Raw genomic sequence first — 22,821 nt, forward strand, 5'->3', positions numbered from 1 at the left:
ACGCACACACGCGCACACACGCACCGCAGATGGCGACTTGTGATGGAGGAGGAGACAGTGGGCTGGAGAGAAGCACGAGGCCTGTTTTGAGGGGGGAGGAGACCGCCTCCCCCTGGCGTACGTGGCGTGCTTTGAGGGGAGCCCCGCGTGAGGAGGCCGGGGAGCAACCGGAGGTCGAGGCTCGTGCAGGCAGGAGGGCGGGTGCAGGCCCGGGGTGGGAGGGGACCTGGGCCCAGAACCGAGGGAGGACGGCGGCACCCGGAGGGCGGTGCGAGGTGGGGTACGACCCTGGGGGCCGTGTCCTCTGCCGAGTCTGGCTCCGGGAGAAGGGACAGGGGCGCGAGGTGGTCAGACGGGCTGCTCCTCGGGGACCACGCTGGGGAGGCGTACGGACGAAGCGTGGGTTTCTGGCGATCACGTCCCCACGCTGGGCGCAGCTGCGGAAGGAGCAGGTGTCGGGGCCCGAGGCAGAGGGCAGACCGTCCATTCTGTGCGCGTGAGTCTCGAGAGGCTGGTGGGTGGTTGGCTACGTGGGTCTGGAGCTCAGAACTGGAGATAAACTTGAGGAGCCGTCAGCATACACATAGTAGTCACACCCCTGAGGTCAGGAGAAAGGTCTGTGGAGACTGCCCGGGAGGAGCCCGGCCCCCGGGACCAAGCCCCGACGGCATTCCCAGGCGGCGGCTCCCTGCCGTCCCCAGAGGCGCTCCTAAAGCCGGCAGCTTTTTCACCCTGAATTCGCAGACTCAGCCCCGTGGCTAAGACCACGGACCCTGAAGCCGAACACCTAGGGCTCAGATGGCAGCTCTGCCGCTGACTGCCGGGTGTGGGCCTGCTCCCTGCTCCCTCAGCTGGGCAGTGGGTGAGCGCGGTACCCCCCGGAGGGCGTGCTGCCCCTGAGCTGTGAACACAGGGCCTGGAGAGCGAGCCCAGAGCGCCCCTCACCAGTGGTCGGAAGGAACAGCTTCTGGGGAGGTGAGATACAGCAGTTTTGAAGGAGAAACAGATAACCTTCCAGGACAGGAAGGTCAGAGCAGGGCAGCCCAGCCCAGGCAGAGAAGCCACGCGTGTGGGGCTGAGTGCGGGGGCTGCTCGTCATGACCGTGCGGGGTGTCTCCTCCCGGCCGCCGTTAACACGTGCCCGGCACCGATTGTTCTGACCTTTGCCTCCTTTCTAGAGGTACCTGGTACGTGAAAACAGCACATGGTGGGTGGATGGGTGATGGATGGATGGATGGATGGATGGATGGATGGATGGACGGATGGTAGGCATGGAATTGTACATTCCAGAAAGCTACCCGAGATTAAAGGAGGTAGATGAAAATCTCTATATGGGAATCGAGTGTATCTTAGAAGTATATCTCAAGAGTATATCTTAAATTGGGGGTGACTTTTTTCCCCATTAATTAAAAAGTAGAAAAGTTTTGAACGCGTGCTCGTAGAGACACTGCGACAGAGGGCAGTGTGGAGCAGAGGGAGAACGCCCCCGCCAGCCCCAGCGCCGGCACCCTCGCTGCTGTGTGAGACGAGAGCCACCGCTGCCACTGGGGGCGCCAGCAGCCTCCGCCGCCAGCCGGGGCCCCGATCCGCTCCGTGCGGTTCGCAGAGCTAGAGCTGCTCCCGGGCCCCCCAGTCACCCCTGCTGCTGTGCCTGTGCCCCCAGGAGGGAGGAGGGTCCCTGGTCCCTTCCAGCCTCCCTCAGGGAGAGAGCTCACACCCCAGGGAGAGAGCTCACACCCCAGGGAGAGAGCTCACACCCCAGGGCCTCCGCTGTCTCCAGTCTCCAGGTGGGTTTCGGCTTTCTCTTTGTAGCCAGGCCTCCGCTCAGGGTGCTGGGGCACGTCCGGCGAGCTGCAGACGCGGGGCGGACAGTCACCCCGTCAGCATTCAGCCTTGTGTGAAACACCCCCAGGGGGTGGGGACTTCGCTTTTTATTTCGAGTGGTTGTGACACGTTGGGCAGGAGGAATTTTAAAGGGCCAGTTTCTATATGGTGATGAACTCAGCCTTGTTTGTCTTTTTAAAAATTCCAGTTATTTCAGGGTCATAGCCATAGAATAGTAACTTCAGAGGATTCTCATGTATGTGTTGATTGTTGGATGAGAAGTAGAATTGGAAAAGAACTTGTCATCTTGGCTTCTTTCATTGCCGACGTGCGGTGAGACCCTCCGTCCTTGACTGTGTCCTCACAGGGGCGGGCTGTGCCCATGGTGTAGGCCCCGCCCCACCAGGTCTCCGTCCAGGTGCGCTGGCAGGGCAGGGGGCCGGCCCTGGCCTCTAGGCCCTCTGGCTAGCCCCGGCTGTGACTTCTCTCCAGTCCCGCCAGTGAGTCGCAGGCCCCCCCTGCACCAGCGCCCCCAGGAGTGGGGGCGGGGGGTGGACCCAGCTTCGCAGCATCCTGCAACAGAGAGTGGTCCTGTGCGTTTCGTGCCTTTTGTTTTCGCCTTTTTTAATGGAAGGAGGTGAGTGCAAAGCGATGTACTGCTTTCAGTCTTCAGGTGACAGAAACGACCTTCGGACCTGGGACGCGGCCTCCAGGTGCCCGGTCCCCAGCCTCCCGGGGAAGCGGCTCCTTAGCTGCCTTTGTGCTCAGAGCCCTTGTGGCTCCATTACGGCTCTTCCGCAGCCGCTGTGGTTTTTGAATGGTTTGTTTTAGTAATTTTGTTATAAATTAATATCTGCATTTTGAAACGCACACCCATTCCCTCAGAAATAACACTGTCCTGCCGGTCCTGTTGCTCGTGGTGAAAGTAAATAGACAGCTCGGCGCTTTGGAAGGCCTCTTGATAGCGGCGATGCTTTAATGTGGTCGCAGATGGATTTTTATTCTCGTTTCCTTTTAACTAGTGTAGTGTCGTTAGAAAGTCTGGTCCGTTGATGCCATAATTGGTAGCTTGGGCGTGTGTTTGATTTTCACTGGATTGATTTCGGCAGTGGAAGCGAGACGGTCTCTTTGGCGTTGGGCGTGGGCGGCGTGGGCGTGGGGGCCCACTCCAGGGCGGTGTCCTGACACACGGAAATGACACATTTGATATCCAGGTTTTTAAAAATGAAAGTGGTTATAAAAATAGGCCTTTGGAGCATTTTGGAATTTGACTCTCGCCTGGAAAGCCCGTCGGCTCTGCCAGGCGAGCTCACAGGGACCACCTCAGCTGCCTCGCCCCCGCTGCGGCCCCCCAGCCTCCGCCCCGCTGCGTGTCCACCTGCTGCTGCCCCGCGGTGGGTCCCGGGAGTGGGGCTCCGGCCCTCCGCAGCTCCTCCGCTTCTGGTCTCCAGCCGGGAGCGGGGGGCTGGCTTCTCCCCCGTCCCTCCCGCAGACCTGCTGGTCCGAGCTTGCCTGCTCCGCCCGCCAGAAGCACTTCCTCCCTCGGAGCCTCACTTCCTGGTCTGTGAAGCAGCTCACCTCAAAGGCCTGTGTCCCGCGCAGCGGGACCTCCGGTGCCCAGAGCAGGGCGCCTGGCCTGTGGTGGACGCTCACCCAGCGCCAGCCCGTTCCTCTCCTCGTGAGATGCTGGGCCGTCTCCTCTGCTCCTCCTTCCGCTCGCCTAATTTTTGTCCTGCTCCTTATTCACAAGGAGAGTTTTTCAGGGTGTCACACTCTCCTCGTCCTCTGTGACACCTTCCTCGGGGGGCGTCACAGGGCTGGCTTTCACTGTTCACAGCGATTCCCTTGTCTTCCTGGTCGTTTTCACGAGCTGCTTCCTAGATGAGGCACTCGGATTTCTCCCCAGCTTAGTCACACCCCGCCCCATCTTTTTCCGTCACTGCCTCTCTAGTTGCTCGGCGCCCCCTTCATCACCCCACCTTCATCACCACCCCCCTCCTGCCCCAGCCTAATCCATCGTTGGACAGAGCCCATCCTGTCACCCATCACGTTTAAGACTGTTTGTCCGCGGACAGTTGTCATAGCCTCCTAACTGGTCCTTCCCAGCCCGCCCCGTCTTCCCCTCCGCACCGGCTGCTGGGGATTCACATGATTCTGTCACTTCCCTTTCGAGAATCCTGCGGGTCCCCACTGTCTGCAGCAGCACTGCCCGTAGAATATCGTGTGAGCCTCACAATTTTAAATTTTCTAATAGCCACAGAAAATAAGTAAAAAGTAGGTAAAGTTAAGATTTTATTTTAATAAATCCAGACTATTATTTCAACATACAGTATAATCAGTATAAAAATTACGAATGAGCTGGTTTCCGTAATTTTGAAGTCTTCAGAGTCCAGTGTGCATTTCCCGCTCACAGCACAGTCCACTTCAGACGGTTCGCATCCCACGTGAGGACCGCGGGCTGGCGGACGGCGCCCCCGCAGCTCCTCCACTCCCGTTTCTGGTGCGTGGGGCCGCGGGGCGGGCCGCACGGGGCTCACGGTCACGGCCCTGGTCCCTTCACCTGGGGCTCCGTGGCCGTGAGTCCCAGCTCACGATTCCGGACCCAGCTTCCTGCCCCCGCTCAGGTGCTCCAGCCAGGACGGCGCGCGCTTCCCGTGGCCCAGTCTGCTCCCCTGCGCTGGTCTGCTGTCCCTCTGGGCCGGCCGGTGCTGGGTTCGCTCCCGGCCCAGCGTCCCTGGGCGGGAAGGGGGGTGTGAGGACGCTCCTCCCCACTCTCAGCTGCTGTCGCCCGCACTGCCACAGGGAGGCCTTCCCGGCCTTGCTGTTTGTCACCGCGGTCCCCTCCCCGCCAGGTTCGTCTCGTCTCCCTGGTCGGATGGTTCTCCACAGCGCTCATTCCCACCAGACCCTGTAAACGTCGCGGTCTTTTCCTCCCTCTCGAATATAAATTCCATGCAGGGGACGCCGGGCTGCTTTAGTCAGTGCCTGGTGTGCGCCGTGCACTCCGTACGGAGAGGAGAGCCGAGCCAAGCCGTCCCCTGGTGTCCGCGGGGGTTGGTTCCAGGAAGCCCCGTGAGGCTGAGGGCGCTCGAGCCCCTTCGTAGGCGGCGTGGTGGCGGCATGCGACCTCCAGCGCCCCCGTGGACTCCGCCTCGTACCCGAGACAGCGAGCACGGCTGTCTGGCCGTGGTCTCTAGGGAGCAGCGGCGCGCGCGGAGGCTGCGTGGTCCGCGCAGGCACGTCCGGCCACCGCAGTGGGCGCCGTCACCACGACGGAACTTTTTCCCCACTTATTTTCGATCTGCAGCTGGTCGCGTCTCGGTCACAGAGGACGGGCTGGGCGTGAGAGGTGACTGAGCGGGTGAGCGAGTGGGCCTCGGCGGCTTCCTTGACCTCGGACCCCGTTTCCCGGCGGGGGGCACGGCAGTAGCACCCACCTCGCCGCGGGGAGCCGGACGCTCTTACGTTGTCCATGGGGCCAGGGCCTAGAAGCGGTTTCATCCTCCATGGGAGGAGGTTCTGCGGTCTGTAGAAATTGTAAATGCGGCACGTTTTGACTTAGCTACTCCGCTGGGAGTCTCTCCTGCAGGTGACATTCCTACGTGTGAAACCGCCACACGCACAGAGCGGCTCATGGCTACATAAACGTGCGTCGGTTGGGGACTCGGAAAACCATCTAAGCGCGTTCGTAAAACCGAGTGCTCCGCAGTGCGAGGAGGGGACGGGGACGCCGCCTTCGTCCCCGTGTGGCAGGCGGGCCGAGCGCGTCGCCGGGCGAGCCGCAGAGGTGCAGGCGGCGCGTGGCGTGCCCTTCGGTATGAAAACCGAGGGCGGGCGGGCTCGCTCCCCGTCCACGCCGGAGACGCTCAGGGGAGGGCAGGGAGCTGCTAGCAGCGACTGGGGGCGGGCGGGACCTGGCGCGGAGGGAAGGCGTGGGGACGGGGCGCTCTCCCGCGCACCTTACACGTCATCCAGTGGAAAGTGAAAGCTCGCCCTGCGGGGCTGTCGAAGGGTGAAGAAGCGTGTGCAGAGCCCCGTGCCCCAGGCCCGGCGCACAGAGCAGGTCCTCAGATCGGATGTTAGTGCCACTGTCCCGATGTGGGCGCCATGCTCCCCAGATGTGGCTGAGCCCCGGGTACCCCATGAAGCCTCCCTTGTCTCTGTGCCTGACGGGAAAGCCGCTGGCATGGAACAGGTGAGAAGCCCTGCCCCGGAGAGCTGGACCCACAGCGCCTGGTCCCCGAGTGCCAGGGAGTGGCCGAGGGTCTGTGTCGGGGCCCCGGCAGGGCGCGGAATACGGGCTCAGGTCTTCGTCGTGAGGTGCGACCACGTGTCCACTCCCAGCGGTCTCAGCGCACCTTCTCGAGGCGGGATGAAGTCCTCAGCTGTGTTCCTACCTCCCGGTAACATTAGTTCAATGGCGGTGCTGTGATCGTCTTCGCACCTCACGGCTGTGGAGCGGCACTGCTTCTCCTGGACAGTATTATAATTTCGTGTTCTAACGGAATCATTTTTGTTGTGTTTCTTTAAGCCACAAATAAAATTTCTCCTAACAACTTCCATAGTACTGGAAGTTCTTATGTCTCTGTCCTTAAAACTTTCCACATGTGGTGGAGCGACGGGTGACCCTGGAAGACTGAGACGTGACTTGGTTGCAGGGAACTGTGGGCTGCAGGAGCTGAGGACCGATGGGCAGTGAGCTGTGGTGACCCTTAGGCGTGGGGCCAGCAGGCCAGTCACCCTTCTGGGGTCGAGAACACTGGGCACCGGGGCCTGCTGGGCGCAGCAAGGTCTGATGGGTCGGGGTAGGCCCTCCCGAAACAAAAGGCCTGACCTGGCTTCGCACGCCACCTCCGTGACAGCCTGTGGGAGAAACCCCGGCCAAGCAGTGCTAGGCTCTTCGGCCGCTGGCGTTAGTGGCGGTCAGGTGCCTTTTAGAGGTCAGCCACCAGGCAGGCAGGGAAAGGCAGGGTGTGGAAATGCAGTCTGTGTCCCCGAGGCCGACCTGCCTCGTCTCTGTTAACTCCAGAGGGCCAGCCGGGCCATGCTGCGGCTGTGACGCTGCAGACCAACAAGCAGTGACACCTGCCGAGCGGCCTTTGTCCAGCCCGCAGTTCGCGAGCCCCTGGGCCCTTCCGGAGTCTCGCTTTCCGCACCAGCAGCATCGCTCATTAATCTCTCTTTGAAAAACCTGTTTTTCATTTTCCGTAAAACGTGGCAGACACAGGGCGATGAGGCGGGAGGCGCCCTGCTTCTTGGCGGGCTCGGGGAACCCCAGCCGGTTAGGGGAGGTCGCAGGTCCGTGTGGTCGCCAGGGCGGCAGCAGAGGCCGCTTGGCAGTGAGTGTCTGCGAAGAACTCGGGGGCTTCTGGATGGCGTGTGGCAGGGCCCTGGCACCCTGGAGGGTGGGGTGAGCGTCTGGCCGTTCGTGCTCCTGGGTTTCGGGGCCGGAGCCTGAGCCACGCCTGCCGCAGGAGTGTCGTCAGTGCCGCGGGACGCACGTGCGGGGGAGGGGGCCCGGTCAGCCGCCCGCTGCCATGACCCCTGTTCGTTCCCTCACCACCACCTTGTTCCGAGGAGGATGTGGGCGCATCGCTTGTGACGGTGCACGCAGGACAGCGGGCCCGAGTGGGCGGCACCAGGCGTGCGTGGGAGCCGAGCAGCCAGAGCAGCAGGGCCGGGGGGCAGAGCCGGCACGTGCAGACGCAGGGCCCCCCCCCCACTCCGCGCGAGGAGGACAGGTGCCGAGGGCGGGGCCCTCACCGGTGCGCCCCAGCGCCTGCCGCGGCGCCTGTCGAATGACTGACCCCCTCAGCGAAAGCCAGGGGCCTCACACCCGAGAGCAGGTCTAGGAGGCGATTGTGCAGGCGGCCGGAGCGGCCCTCGCGGGCTGGGCCGGGCACGGATGGGGTGTGGAGGGCCCGGAGGGACCGGCCCCCGCCGAGCAGCCGAGCCTGCTTGCTGGAAAGTCACCCTGTCAGCTGCTCCATTGTGATAACGTGTTCTCCTTTGTCTTCACAGAGACTAATAGACAAGTCACGCGTAACCTGTGTCAAATGGGTTCCCGGTTCGGAAAGCCTTTTCCTAGTAGCCCATTCGAGTGGGAACATGTACTTGTATAATGTGGAGCACACTTGTGGCACCACAGCCCCCCACTACCAGCTCCTGAAGCAGGGGGAGAGCTTTGCCGTGCACACTTGCAAGAGCAAATCCACGAGGAACCCTCTCCTCAAGTGGACGGTGGGCGAGGGGGCCCTCAACGAGTTTGCTTTCTCCCCAGATGGCAAGTTCTTGGCGTGCGTGAGCCAGGACGGGTTTCTGCGCGTGTTCAGCTTCGACTCGGTGGAGCTGCACGGCACGATGAAAAGCTACTTTGGCGGCTTGCTGTGTGTGTGCTGGAGCCCGGACGGCAAGTACCTCGTGACCGGGGGCGAGGACGACCTGGTGACGGTCTGGTCCTTCGTAGACTGCCGGGTGATAGCGCGAGGCCACGGGCACAAATCCTGGGTCAGCGTCGTGGCGTTCGACCCCTACACCACCAGTGTGGAGGGCGGCGACCCGATGGAGTTCAGCGGCAGCGACGAGGACTTCCAGGACCTGCTCCATTTTGGCAGAGACCGAGCAAACAGCACGCAGTCCCGGCTGTCCAAGCGGAACTCCACGGAGAGCCGCCCCGTCAGCGTCACCTACCGCTTTGGCTCGGTGGGCCAGGACACGCAGCTCTGCCTCTGGGACCTCACGGAAGACATCCTGTTCCCCCACCAGCCCCTCTCGAGAGCAAGGACACACACAAATGTCATGAACGCCACGAGCCCGCCCGCCGGCAGCACCGGGAACAGTGTCACGACGCCCGGCAACCCGGCGCCCCCTCTGCCGCGGTCCAACAGCCTCCCACACTCCACCGTGTCTAACGCCGGCAGCAAGAGCAGCGTCGCCGACGGGGCCATCGCTTCCGGGGTCAGCAAGTTCGCCACTCTCTCACTACACGACCGGAAGGACAGGCACCACGAGAAAGACCACAAGCGAAACCACAGCATGGGACACATTTCCAGCAAGAGCAGCGACAAACTGAACCTAGTTACCAAAACCAGAACGGACCCGGCTAAAACCCTGGGCACGCCCCTGTGTCCCCGCATGGAAGACGTCCCCTTGTTAGAGCCACTCGTCTGTAAAAAGATAGCACACGAAAGACTGACTGTGTTAATTTTTCTTGAAGACTGTATAGTCACTGCTTGTCAGGAGGGATTTATTTGCACATGGGGAAGGCCTGGGAAAGTGGTAAGTTTCAACCCTTAATGCTGCACCAGAGCTAGAACTTGAATAGGTAGTGATTTTTTTTCTTGCGGGAGGGGCGGGGTGTACAATGAATGTGAATGACACTTCTTATTCTTAATGTAAATCTAAATGCATCAGAGCCATAATTTTGGATACTGCATGCCATGTAATTCTAAATCATTTGATAATTCACCTTAGAACGTTTAAAAAATATAATCAAACTAATTGCCAGCCAAGTCAGTCGCCCTCTTGGGAGTCCTGAGGTCAGCGTTCCTGTGTTCGACTGTTTCGATTTTAGGGAAGTTACGACGGTGTGGGAAACAGTGACTTGAATGCTAAAATTAAAATTTCTGCTTTAACTGGAATATTCTCGCTTAACTCCTCAATTAGAATATTGTACACCTGATCAGAGTGTGTGTTCAGTATGGACGGCCATTGTCATTTATAGTCCGATTTTTTATCTTAATCATAAAATGTTTAGGAATCTATGAAATTTAACTTTAGGAACAAAGCGTTCAGCAGGGTTGATTGATATTATTTTTACATTGTTCTGGCAATCCACAGAAAGAGAAGAGCCTTAATTTTTAAAACCCATTTTAGTCATTTTATGACAATTAAAATTGTTTAATAAACATCTTTTTCAAAGAAGCAGTTTTGTACCCTTTGATTGAGATTCCGTGCACTAAGCAAAAGGCCCACGTCCCCCGAGCCCGGCCACGCTCGTCAGCGGCGCCTCGTGCCACGGAAGCCGGGACCTGTTGTGTCGGGCACACTTTGCTCACGTTGTTCTTCCAACACGGAAAAGGTGTTGTTCGGGGTGGGTTTTTGTTTTGTTTTGTGTGGGTTTTGTCCAAAAGACACAGGGCCTCCTCGGCGGTGTCATTCCGTGGGGACTGCTGGACTCCCTGCGGTCCCGGCTTTGTTTTCCCGCCCAGAGTGGGGCACAAGTGCGGGTCACCCCCTTGCTGCGCGGCAGTCGTGACTGAGGGGTCGTTCTTGGACACCGATGCTGGCCTGAGCCCTGAGCTCTGTCCCCGGGGGCTCACCCCGGGCCCCGGTGGCCTGTGGCCGCTTGGGAGCAGCGGAACCCCTGGGCGGGCGGCCGCTGCTCCCTGGGGAAAGCCAGCGTTGGCTCCGGCCCCTGGGACGCCGTCAGCTGTGTGAGGAGGGTCGTTCCGGTCTTCACATGGATGAGGTGGTTCTCTGAGCTCCATGTTTTATGTCACGATGCCGAATAGCTTATTTGCCGACTAATTTTGGTCACGTGGGTTTGGTTTGGCTTCGCACACCTTTCTGATTGGATACGGAGAGACGGGTTTGCCCTGGTTTGAGTGGTGAATGCGATTCAGCAGCAGTGAAGACCCGAGTCGCCCGGTTCTCCGCCGGCCGACAGGGGCCGTTGCAGCCGCCCTGCGCCTTTGGCGCTGCCGTCCCGGGGGCCCGCCCGCCCCCCACCCCGCACGTGTCGCCCTGGACCCCCCGTGTTCCTCAGTGCGCGCGGCTTCTGTCCCGTGGTCGCGGTGGCCGTGCTCTGCCGTGGGGGGACCAGGTGCCTTTCGGGTGCGCCCCGCCCGTTTGTCCTCGGGAACGTGACCGTCCTGGGTGCCGTTAGGCTGTGGCCCTTCGTCCCTAACGCCGACTGACCTAAGGTGGCAGAGGCCGCGTCCTCGGGGGGGCTGGCTCGGGCCCTGGGCGCCGGCGCTGCACGCGGGGTGTTACGCGCCCGCCTCGTGGCGCAAGGCAGGGTTCAGGCCTTTGCACGTGGCCTGAGCGAAGGGCACCGCTCCCAGGTTGGTGGCCCGCACAGAGGCCCACACGGCCCTGGGCTCCGGGGTCACCAGGGCAGCCGTGGGCGCACGCGCCGCCACCCACGCTGGAGCGCCCGGCGCTGTCTGCAGCGAGGGGGTGCTGCCTGTCGGCGGAGCAGCGGAGGGGTCACTGTCTCCTTACGGACCGAGCCCCAAAACGTGCGGACCGACGCCCGCGCCTCATGTCCTCACCCCTACCCCCCCGCCCCTAAACCGGGGGCCTGTCCCTTTGGGACGTGGACTTGCTCACAGCCTCCTCCTTCCCGCGTCTCCCGCCCCGTCGGCAGGCACCCTGCCCGTGGCCGCCTGCCCCGCACGCCCGGCCATCCCTTGCCCGCCAGCAGGGTGGTCTGCTGCAGTCGCGAGGCCCGGGGCCGGGTGTTCTCCAAGCCCCGCTGACAGCTGCCGGCAGCCTGCAGACCTGGACGGGGGCAGGGCCTGCGCGTCCCGGCCTCAGGCGACAGCGCAGAGCCACCAAGGAACCTGGGGGCCACGGGTGTAGTTTCTGCCACCAAGCTTTGAGCTTCCTCATTGAAATATTCAAAATTCTGCAGCTTAAACATTGTCACGAGCAAGAGGGTCCTTCTGACCTGCTCCCCAGAACAAAAGCCATGCGAAGAGGCAGCACTCACGGGGTCGTCAGCCCCTCCGTCCCGCACGGGACAGCACCGAGGGAGAGCACAGGCAGAAACAGAGTCCCCGGGTGGCCTGCGAGCCTGTCCCCTCCTGGCGAGGGCCCGGCCTGCGTGCAGCCCTCAGAGGGCACGGCCGGGCTCTCTTTGGCTCGCCCGGCTCTGGGTCGCCAGTTCTAGGCCTGGGGACGCCAGAAGCCAGGACTGTGCTGTGACCTCAGTGAGGCAGGCTCCTGAGCCCGCCGGCCAGCCGGTCCCCGCCCTCCTCTGGGGGTCAGGGCTGGCGTTAGGCAGCCCCTGCGGGCTGGAGACCGAAGCCCATGGAAAGCCCGGCCTCCTCTTAAAAACGTGTCAGTGAGAGTAGCAGACTTTTCAAATAACTGGTCACGTTAGGTTCTAAATGTACTTTAAAACTAGTGGCAAAGAATCTTAATTGTGTCCTTGGTGCTGAGGCTTGTAGCATGTGCGGGCCGTGGCCTTGGGACTGAGGACGAGGGCCTCATGATGGGAAAGTCAGCAGGAGCGGCATGTCGCCTCAGACGCCGAGACGCGGCGAGGAACGCCGTGCCACGTCACTACCCGTTCTCACGAGCCGGTGCGCACGGCCCTTCCAGGTGGGGCTCGCTGTGCCCTCCCAGGCAGGGCCCAGGGGGCAGACGGCCAGGCGGCCAGCTCGCCGGCCCCGCTGCTCCCCGGGGTGCGCCTTGAGTTCTTAAGAAACTGTCAGGCATCACGTTCAGACTGGCGAAGCCAGTGACGCCGTCGGCCGCGTTGGATGGAGCTCAGGGCTGTGGGAGGAAGTCGCTCGCTTTGCCGGGGACGCCCAGGGTGCGGGGGGAAAGAGACCAGCCGATGGGGTGGGGGGTGGGGGGCTGGAGACGGCCTGGGAGAACCCAGAGGCCATGTGTTGTGCACCCAGCTGTCTGAAGAAGAGCCAGAAGCCGAGGTCGACCAAGAATTTCCCTGGAAAGATGCACAGAGCACAACGTCCCCTCCGTACGGCGTGTGCTTGGCCGAGGGGACCAGTCCGTGGCCCCTGCTCCGCCCCCACGCACGGGTGGACAGGGGCAGCTGCCGGCCTCGGATCGACTGTCCCATTGTTCAGGGTGCCTCTTGCGGGCGCGTGTAGGCCTGCCGGGGAACACCGTCCTGGGAGCACTTGGGGGCGGCCTGCAGGTCCTTGTCCCGAGCACACCGGCCACCACGGGCTCAGCCGTCTGGGAAGTGAGCCCCGGCCTGGCATGGAAGAGCGGTGTGTGCGCCGCTCCCTCTGACCCCAGAGCCCGTCCTCACGGCGTGAGGGTGACCTCGTGCAGGCCGCCCACTGGTGCCGCCCCGGTCGCCTGCCGCGTCTGTCACACGGACTCTGCACCAGCGTTAAATTGTGGTCTCTCGATTTAAAAGTGTAAAAACAATGTTCTGCATTTTTAATTTCTGTATCCCTAAGTTTCTTCAAGCTGATGTTAGGTGACACTGTATAAAATTGTGTGACCGTTTAGCTTTAGTGAAAATCAAAAGTAAAATTTGTATGTTTCTTTCTGCATATTTTCATCTGACAACTTGAATAAATTTCATTAAGAGCCTTCCTGACTGGAAATGGTAAATTAAGTTCTTAACTGTTGTAGTGATTAATGGAGCTTTAATGTCAGTATTTTTACTTTATAATTTAAAGAAAATCATGTTTCTGTTTTGCTGCCTGGGTTTTTGGCTGTCCCCGTCACTGTCCCGAGACACTCACCACACACTTGACATTCCGAAGCACTGTGGGGTTGCTCTCTGCATGCTGACATTAAATAAACATGCGAATGAAATAAACATCGATGATGTTCAATAGTCATGTTCATATCCAAGCTCTAAAAGATCTTAATGAGCCAAAAAGGAGGAGCCTTTACATGCTTCGCTCAAGGGCCTCGTTAACGTTTCCAGAACAGACTCGGGAATTGCCACCTCTCGTTGCTGATGCAGAGTGACCCATAACCGGGAACGGGTGTCCGTCCGTCTGCGTCTCAGAGGGACTGGCCGTCTCGCGCCCCGTCGCGGGGAGGTCAGGGGGGCTGACTTCCGCGCTGAGCACAGACCCCACGCCCCGGGCATTGGGCGCGCAGCGTTGCAGTCGGCCGTCCGGCCAGCAGCTGGACGGGAGGAGCTGGCGGCCACCGCAGGGGCGGCCTGGGACACCCGGAGACGCCGCGTGCCTCCCTGCCGCAGCCTTCGCCAGTTTGCTCGCGGCTTCGGAGCGACGGGCTGGTCCCGCCTGAGGCTGCAGCGTGGGAGAGAGGATGTGGCCGAGCCCACGGACCTGCCACGCACCGTCCCCTCCGGGGGTTCTGAGCGGCACCAACACCTCCCTCCCTGAGCGCGTGGACCCGAAAGTCCCCCAGGGGTCGCGAGGTCACGGGAGCCGGCGCTCCCACATGGCTGTCACAACCCTACTGCCTCTCGAGACGTCTGGGCACGAGCGCGAGGCTTCCAAGGGTCCCGAGGGTCCTGCGGCCTGTCCTCCCAGTGGGCCGCGCCCCACAGCCCTTCCAGAATCTTCCGGCTGGCCGCCTCTGAGCCTGGAGCGCTGAAGCGTGCGCCTCGCCTTCGCCTCTAGGTGGCCACAGCAGAGGAGGGGACATTCCGCCGAGCAGCCGCGTCCTTGGACCTCTGCCACGGGCACGGTGCCTGTGTCTCCTCGGCCCTGCTAGGGTGACAGCAAATTCAAAAAGACTCGCAAACGGGTCTGTGCCTTGGAAAACAGAAGCCGTTCTTCCCGCGTGGCTGCTGGATTCTGGACCACTGGGTCTCTCGGGAAGGGCAGGACGTCAGAGGCCTTGAAACCAGCCTCTAAGGGGCCTCGGGTGTGGGCCAGCACACGTCAGTCCTTGGAGCGACGCAATCTGGAGTGGCCTGAGGAGGATGCGGCCCCCGGGGGTGAGGGGGCCTGAGGTGGGTGTCCCCTTCCACACGCCGCCTGCAGAGATGTCCTGGCCGGTCGTGCCCTAAGAAAGCCCCGGAAGCCCGAAGGCAGTGCGAGCTTCATCTCCTGGTGGCTTCTCCTTAGAGACCAGCCTGGCCACCTTCAGCGTGACCTGTCAGTGGGCAGGTCAGGGCTGGCAAAGGGACGTGGTCATCCGCCCAGAAGGAGCCAAGGTCCAAGGCCCACTACGGACAGTGGGGCTGGGGCGGGGGGGGTGGTGGGCGGCCTCTGCTTTGAGTCTGCACCCTCGTAGGGGTCCAGGCGACCGAGGCCACGCTCCTCCCACCTCCTAACCTGGCTCATTTCCTGCAGGGACTCTGGCCCCATGTGCCTGAGCTCGAGACGGCAGTCACTCCAGCCAGGTCGTCCTGGGGGCCGGGGCGCAGCGGTCTGCGTGGTGTGAGGGACGGGGCTCCTGGCGGTGGCTCAAGGACAGTGGGTCCTCCTGGACGGAGTCAGCCTGGCGACCTCATCATTTTGCACCATCTCTCAAAGGTGTCACTTTACAAATAGTATTTACCAGAGATGAGGCAATGCCGGGCACCTGGCCCGGGGCCCGGAGCCAGCATCCCTGGGTGGCCACCCTTCCGGGGGTGGGGGCACCGAACCAGGTCACCGCTGTGGCCCCTCGGCCCTCACGGCCAGCGCCCAGCTCCTCGCGTGGTACTGGACCCACCATCGCCAGAGCGGCTTCAGCCGGTGAGCAGTGAGGCCTGCCCTAGGGTGGGGACGGTGGCTCTGAACAAAGCCAGGGCTGCGACTCAGGGAATTCACATGCAGCTGACCTTGCTGACCTCACCCCGCAACCACCCCCAGGTCCCGAGGTCTCAGACATTTGCAGGCGGCGGGTCAGAGGGGGCTGGGGGGCTGCCGGGGCTTTGGGGCGCGGCCTCTGACGTGGCCTCTGTGGCCCCCAGTCTTGCCGTCCGGGTCGGCGATCTCAGCGGCAGCCACAGAGACGTGTTCCTTTGTTGTAAATTGTTTTTTTAACCAAAATGTTTTCATTTTAAAATAACATTTCTCGTTTTCTGTGAAATAAGGCCTACTTCTATTAGCTCAGTATTAGAAATTATAATCAGACCCACACTGGGGAAGAGCTGGCTATTTTATCAATTTCAAATGAAATCTCTAGCAGGATAGAATGGTAGCTGGTGAGAACAGCGGCTCGTTGAATGTCAGGTTCAAGACTGGTCACTATTCCTGTCCTCTCTGGGGGTCGAGGGCATGGTGCAGATTCTCGGCTGGAGGACTCTTTGCTCGGGTGATGTTCGTAAAGCTCTTGACCGCCGGCTCCCCGGCGCCTGGCGGACAGACCAGCGGTGACCACACTGCTGCGGACGGCGGGGGACCAGGTCGTCTCACTGGGCCTTCTCCACGCTCGCCCTCCCCGGGCACGGCACCAAGGGAGGTGCAGTCGGCGGGTGGGGGCCGCAGGGTCCCCGTGTGGCGTGTCCGACCAGCGGGGAATCAGACCCCCAGGCCGAGCCACGTGCCCCTCGCTACTCTTCCATTAGGGTGTCCAGCCAGGCGTCCCCCTGAGAGTCCGGCTTCCTTGCAGGACGCCTGAGCGTTTCCCGTCTTTCTCTGCATCACCCATATATAGCCTTAAAGCACAGGCTCACAGAAATAAGGTGACTTGAAATTTCCGTGGACTAGTGGTGTTTCCGCCGATGCTGCCACGTCCATCACGGCGGAGCGGGCATCAAGTTCCCTGCCGAGGGCAGGCTGGCCGCCCAGCCTCGGCCTCGCGCCTCCCCGGGGTGTCGGTCCTGGCTCCTTGGCCCCTGCCCGCTGCTGGCTGGCTGAGGCCTTACCGAGGCCCCTTGGTTCAGACCCGCAAACCCGCAGACCGACAGCTGTACGTGCCAGGAGATGCCGGGGGGGGCGCTCGGTCAGAGCCGCAGGGCCTGGCCCCCCGGGCCGTCCCCATCCCTCTCGCTCTGCCGGCCGGGCTCCTGGCCCTGGTGCCGTGGGCCCCCCCGGCTTGCTCCCCCATGGCCGGCTGCTTCCCGCTCAGGGCCCGAGGGTTGGGACCCGGCTGCGGGTCTCAGGGCCCCGTTGCTGCTGCAGTGTCCTGGAGTCGTTGCTTTCCAGGGCTGACACGGGAAGTCTCACCTGGGCCCCAGGAGCCCTGGGCCCTGGACGGGAGGCAACACAGCTTCTGGGGAGCAGATGCCGGGGCCGAAGGGTGTGGGTCTGAGGCGGCTGCTGCTTCGAAGACCTTCAGGAGTCGCGCACAGTAGGACAGCAGAGGGGCAGTGGTTCCAGTCGGCTCCCTGCTGCTGTCACGACTAGGATGAGGGCTTCAGCCAACAGAAACCGCAGAGTGCGTACACATTTTTATGGGGGGGGGGGTCCTTCAGCCCCTGAGGGTTGGGTGGCTTTCCGGCCACAGGACACAGGACACAGGGAGCTGGTGCCCACGTCACCTCTGTGCCTCAGCACCCGCCCTCCCTCGGGACGGCGAGGGGCTGAGCAGGACAGCGCAAACCGCACTGTCCACGGGGCCGCCCAGCGCTAGCCGGGGCCCCATGCGGACGAGCTGCACAGCGGACCTCAGAGGCTTCAGACGGAAAGAGGAGGTAAGACAGTCATTAAGCTCCATGCTGCTCACGCACCGAAATGGTCACACGGACCACACTGGGTCACGTAAAGACCAGCATCTCCCGCACGTCTGTTAACCGCGCGGCAGAGCTGTGAGTTTCCCACGCGGCCGCGCTCTTCTGAGAGCTGCCTTCGTGTGTCGCAGCCGCGGCCACCTGTCACCCCGCGGGAAGTGCTGCGCGCAGGATGCAGACCCTGCGGGCGGGTGGAGAGAGGCCTCGTGAGCAGTGGCCTGTGTCCTTGTCCCCGGTGGGATCCCGGTCCGGCTCCGTGAGAGGCGCAGAGCACGTCTCTCTCGCTCAGGGACGAGGGGCACGTCTTCACTCTGGGGATGCGGCGCCGGGTCCGGACGTCCCGTAGCCATGGCGGCCGCGTTCTTTCATCGGGATCCTCGTAAACCTCGCAGCGGAGCCGGAGCCGCCGTGGGCAGCGTGCTCCGGGCTCCGCGGAGGACGGCAGGGCGGAGGGGCCCGCCCGGCGAGCGCGGGAGGGGACGCCACCGAGGCCGGCCAGGGCGCGCGCAGCTCCTGTCCACAGTTTGGACCCCGGTCTCCGGGCGTCAGGGTCAGACCGGGTGCTCCGGCTCGGCAGTGACTCGGGGACCGAGGAGGAGCGCTGCCGATTCTGAGCGGCTCAGCCGCCACCTTCCCCTCTCTCTCTGCGCCCTGATCTTGTCCAAGTTAAGAAACGCCAGTGCCAATCAAGGTAAGAAGCTGGGGATAAAGTGGCTGGACGGGGACGGCCGTTTCCCAGCTGCCCCCCGGGAGGAGGGCAGAGCTGGTGGCAGCGTCGGGTGTCAGGCCCCCCGTCCCCACGCGCCCGAGCCTACGCCTCAGCGTCCGTGTGAACGGCACAGACCCAGGCGGCGCCTCTCCGGCCTCTTGTGAGTGCAATCGATTGTAGGCTGAAGACGTGTGGCTTCAGCATTGTGGGGCTGTAACCTTAAATCTACTGTCAGAAAACAAATTAACAAATGATGGATCTGCAGCTGTGTGTCCCAATGATGAGCGCAAAGAAGTGAGTTACTTTGTTGCATAAGCGGTCGAGCCTCGGGCTTACCTGGGCTCGTCTGTTCTGCCACAGGTGGTGAGCCCTCTGCCTTTCAGGAGGAACCACCCCAAAAGGACAGACACCACCTGTCGCCGCGCCAGTGCCCGCCCCCGAGTCCCCCACGACTGGCAGGACCGGGCCTGTCTGGGCCCCCCGGCCGCCGTCAAGGCCCAGAGCTGTCTTTTGCTGCCTGCCTGGTCTGCGCCCTGGCACTAGAGCTGGAAGGATGCCACCACAGCGCCGCCTAGCCAGAGAGAGTGAGAACCCCGGCACGGAAACGCCTTTGAAGAAAGTGCTGCTAGTCGACGGCCTCCCTGAACACACCCCATCTCGTCTGGTCTCGGGAGCCAAGCAGGGGCGGGCCTGGTTAGTACTGGGATGGGAGACCGCCTAGGAAGACCAGGTGCTGTAGGTGTTAAAAAATAAAAAAAAGTCCCACCAAACTCTGTCAGTGGAGGCAGCCAGCCCTCGGGAGCTCTGGCCCCTGGGAGCTGCTGTGGGAGCCGTGGGGACCTGTCCTCGGGGAAGGCGGCGAGGGGCCCCCCTGGAAGGTGACCCTCACCTCTGGGCAGCGATGTCTCCAAGAAACCAGGCCCCAAGAGAACAAGTCCTCCCCCCAGCCCTTCCGGCCCAAAGTATAGGCAGAACGCTGGGTGCCTGGGCTCCAGGCAGGAAATGTGGAGGGCCCTGGATAGGGACGGAATCGACGGAAATGGCGGGTGTGTGAGCATGGGCCGCAGACGCCGCGGCGGCGAGCCCGGGAAGCTCCGGGACAAGGACGAGTGGCCGGGGCTTTCTACAGTGCCCGGTGTTGTGCTGGATTAACGTAAACTGCTTTGTTTGCAGGGTTTATTGTCATCCCCAAACCAGGCCAGTTCTCCAGGTGGAACTGTAGTGTAGCGACCCCACTACCGCTCGAAAACTCTCACCCCGGACACGGTCTCGAGAGGGTGACCATGACAGCGGAGCCATGAGCCGTGTGAGCTGCAGCCGGGGCCAGAGCCTCACCCGGGGCAGATGTCACGGGACTCCTGAGCGGAAGAGTCACCGGCAGGGCTGTCTGCACGGCCGTCGCCGATCACCCAAAGAAGCTATTTCCGTTTTAAATCGTTCTTTTGGGCTGCAGTAAAAAGTAAATGAGATTTTCCTGCTTTTCACTCAAAAATTCAATGTAATTAAAATCTCACACATATAAAAAATGTGTACATATTTACGTAGTGTAAAATAAAATGTTTCTTGGACAAGAAAGCCCCTTAAGTTCCACTGTTGCGAATAGCCCGTCAGTCTGTTTTTGCACTGATTTCTTTATACCTCAGATGGCCACGGGCGACCTGGCATGCACTCCAGAGAAAGTCCTTACTTTCTGACTTAAATAATTCAGGAAGACAGATGCTGCAATCATAGAACTTTAAAAATTGTTTGCACTTAAAATAGTTTAATGCTGTTAAAAAATTACTTTGAATATGGGTATAAAGGACCCTCAAGCTGTGGGGTCGAATATGCCCATTTTTATCTGTTAACGTTTATTTTAATACTGTTGTTTCCAATGCAATCAACTGTATTATATGTGTAAAAAATGTAATTCTGCTACTGGGGAAAATGTTACTTCACTAGTAATTTTCATCATTGAAGAGTGAAATTTCTAATCCACGAGAAAATATTAATATTAAAATAAAATATTAATATTAAAACGATCTTGAATATGCCGTTTGTGTATCTTCCGTTAAGCTGGCGCAGTGTTCAGAGTAATTTTTCGCCGACGGAAACGTTTGGCAGGGAAGGACCGGGCGGGCCGGGCGGAGGGCGCATGCGCAGACGGCCGCGCCGCCTGGCCGCTTCGCGTCCGCGAGCCCGCCTTTGCCGTGGGAAGCCCGCGACCACGGATGGCGAGTGTCCGGTGAGTATGACAGCGCTCTGTCACCCACATGGCGACAAGAGATGGCCGTGAAATTGCACGGCACTTTTCCGTGGTGGGACGCCGCTCGGGCTTGACGCGAGCAGAGGTCACGAGCGGAGGTCACGCCCACACCTGCACGTCTCTAGATCACCGCCAGGTGCAGCCGCCGTGGCCGGACCCCGAAGGCAGTTTTCCCTTGTCGAGACTGAACCTGAGGTGTCTGAAGCATTGCGTGATCACGTGGGGGGGGGGGGGCGGCCGAGTGCTTCGGGGCGCGCCCCTTCCTTCCGGGAGGTCGCCCGCTGTCCCCGCGAGTGTGAGCACAGCAGCAGAGTGGCGGTCCTGTGCGGAGCAGCAGCGCCCAGCAGCCGGGTCCCGCCCGTCCCCGGAGGAGGGGCTGCGGCTGAAGTGAGAATCAGAGTTTACGTATGTCACACGTTCTGAAATAAAATGTCAGCACATTTTGGGGAGCTGGTGTGTCTTAGTCAAGGCACTGGTGTGGGCCACACAAAACCCGCCCTGTGGGCCTGAGACCCTCCAGGCAGCAGGGTGCGGAATTCTCGCCCGTGGGGCCCCCCTGGGTCATTGCCTCGTCTGTTTGTGGCAGGTGACCGGCGGAAATGCGCTGGGCCCAGGACAGTTCCAGGTTTGACAATTCGGGCACGCTGCTCCCACGGCCGCGAGCTGCGTGGCTCCAGGCCGGCAGTCCCAGCTCTGCCACCGTCTGTCACCTCGTCAGCCTCTGGAGCATAGTTCGCCACTGATATCTACGGACACTTCCAGCTGTGTGTGTCTGTGCTGGTGACACATCTTTATTTCTATGTCTGTTGCTAAGACTGGTCTCTGGCCACATGAATCCAAGATGGTTTCCAGCGTCGACGAGCATGGCGACTGTGCCCCGCCCCCACGCGGACACACAGCGAGCGTCCTGCACCCGGGCGGCCTCCGCCTCACGCAGAAGCCGTGGACAGCCATGAGGTCGCTGTCGCACCAGGTCTGGCTTGTGTTTGCGTCTGCTTCTCGTCCTGAGCTGCGTCTGCTTTCGGAGCTGGCGAGGGCACCGCCCCGCGTGGGTTCAGGTCTGGGGGACGCTGAGAGGAGGCAGGTGTCTGGGGGGCAGAGGCGCCCAGCTTCGTCCCCGGCGGCCAGCGGGCACACGCCCGGGTGCGCCCTCACCGTGGGGGCGGCGCTGCCTCTGCCTTTTGTACTCCGAGCAGCTTTACGACTTTAACAGGCCGTCGTCAGAGCTGGGGTCTTGGACTGCGATGTCCGCTTCCTGCCACTGGCCCGGCCAGCACACCGGTCACACCTCGGTGTGGGAAGCAGCCCAGGACGTCTTCCCTCCGGCTGAGCTCAGGAGGCCCCGGCACTCAGTGGGCGCCCAGTTCACATGCGACGTGAGTGAATTTGACAGGGTGCTGCTGGAGGAGGTGGCGCTTCGGCCCGCTCCCCGTCTGCAGTTCTGTGGTGACAACTCAAGCGCTTTGAGAGCCACTTACTAGCGTAGCCCAGTTGAATGGCCCGGCCTCCTTCGCGATCTTTCTGGCTGGGAAGGGCAGGGACCCTTCCAGGGCCCTGGCAGCAGGCTGCGGCGGCCGCTGGCACCCCAAAGCCCTGGCCAGCGCCGGCCCCCTGTGGGGCCCGCAGACGGGGATGGAGAGAGCGGGAGCAGCCGCCGCTGCCCACTGACCGCTGCCCGGCCCAGAGCGGGCGGCTGTGCGCTCCCGTGGCGCCGGGAGCTCTGCTCTCCAGGTGTGCGGGCAGCGGCTGGCCCACGACGCCAAAGTTCGAGCCACACGCCATGGGGCGGCCGCTGCCGGCCCAGCGCTGCTCGAGCGCCTTTATTCCCGAGACCAACGCAAGACGACAAGGGCCTCGTTCAGTGCACGAGCCACGCCCCCGGCCCCACTGTCCCCACCATGGGGCGACCAGTCTGGAGAGGAAGGGCAGTCGGCTTCCTGAGAAGCAGCATCCGCAGGGCTCGCTCTCTCAAAAAGGTACGCAGAAAAATTTTAAGGATTTCCTCTCCGGATTTTATGCACTTACAGGGAGCAACAATTTTCCTAACTGCACGAATACCTGTTACGTCTTAAACGTGCCTAGGGCCAGTCCCCGAGGACAGCAGTGTGCCCTTTCAGCCAGCCGCCGCCCCTTTGGGGACTCAGAGGGCCAGGTCCCCCCTTGGCCGAGCACCCGCTCTCGCCTGCTCGGGCATCTGGGTCCCTTCTCGCCACTGGGCCACAGCTCCACCTGTCTCCAGCCCCTTCCCGTCTGTGACACCGTCTGCACTCCCACGTGACCCGGGGCCCCAGGCCGTCTGCAGAGGCAGGACGGCGCCTCTCCTGCCCCCCAACACCCTGTCCGCAGCGGGGCCTCCCTCAGGGCCCCACCAGTGACGTGGGTGGGCTTGAAAGGAAGCTGTTACCGACCCTGCCCTGGGTGCACCCGGCTCTGAACGTCACCACGGCCACATTCCTGCCCTCCTTGGGCTCCTCTGCCCCACGCAGCCCTCCTGCCTCTGCTCACGGCCACCCCTCAGCCCCATGAAACGGTCCCAGCCGGCCTGCCCACCCCCCAGCCACGCTGCCACTCCTGGTTCTGCCTCACCACCTGCTGGGTGGGCCAGAGACAGCGGCCTCCGGAGAGCATACGGAGGAGTGTCCCAGATCTGTCTTCAAAAAGGGAACGAGGTGAACAGGAAACGGGGAAGCGCCCCCAGCCTTGAGAACTGGAGCGGATGAGCAGCCGCAGCCACACCCGTTGACCGGG

The 22,821-nt window shown here is 61.7% G+C and overlaps 1 protein-coding gene across 10 annotated transcripts in view; it reads left to right on the forward strand.

Annotated features, from left to right (window-relative positions):
* Nucleotides 1-19,451, forward strand: part of WDR20 (WD repeat domain 20) — a 54,364-nt gene extending 34,913 nt beyond the window's left edge. For 4 of the 10 annotated variants that reach the window (XM_016166008.2, XM_016166007.2, XM_036238704.1 and 1 more), the window contains one exon: nt 7,846-9,747. In XM_016166008.2, the coding sequence (XP_016021494.1) occupies nt 7,846-9,120 (1,275 nt within the window). In that variant the 3' untranslated portion in view covers nt 9,121-9,747. Of the gene's footprint in view, nt 1-1,466; nt 1,788-7,845; nt 9,748-19,001 lie in introns of those variants that run through there. The other 6 variants (XM_016166011.2, XM_016166010.2, XM_036238707.1 and 3 more) reach the window with 4 other exon arrangements.
* The last annotated feature ends 3,370 nt before the right edge of the window (nt 19,452-22,821 follow it).

This window comes from Rousettus aegyptiacus, unplaced genomic scaffold, assembly GCF_014176215.1.
Source record: "Rousettus aegyptiacus isolate mRouAeg1 unplaced genomic scaffold, mRouAeg1.p scaffold_m13_p_3, whole genome shotgun sequence".
NCBI lineage: Eukaryota > Metazoa > Chordata > Mammalia > Chiroptera > Pteropodidae > Rousettus > Rousettus aegyptiacus.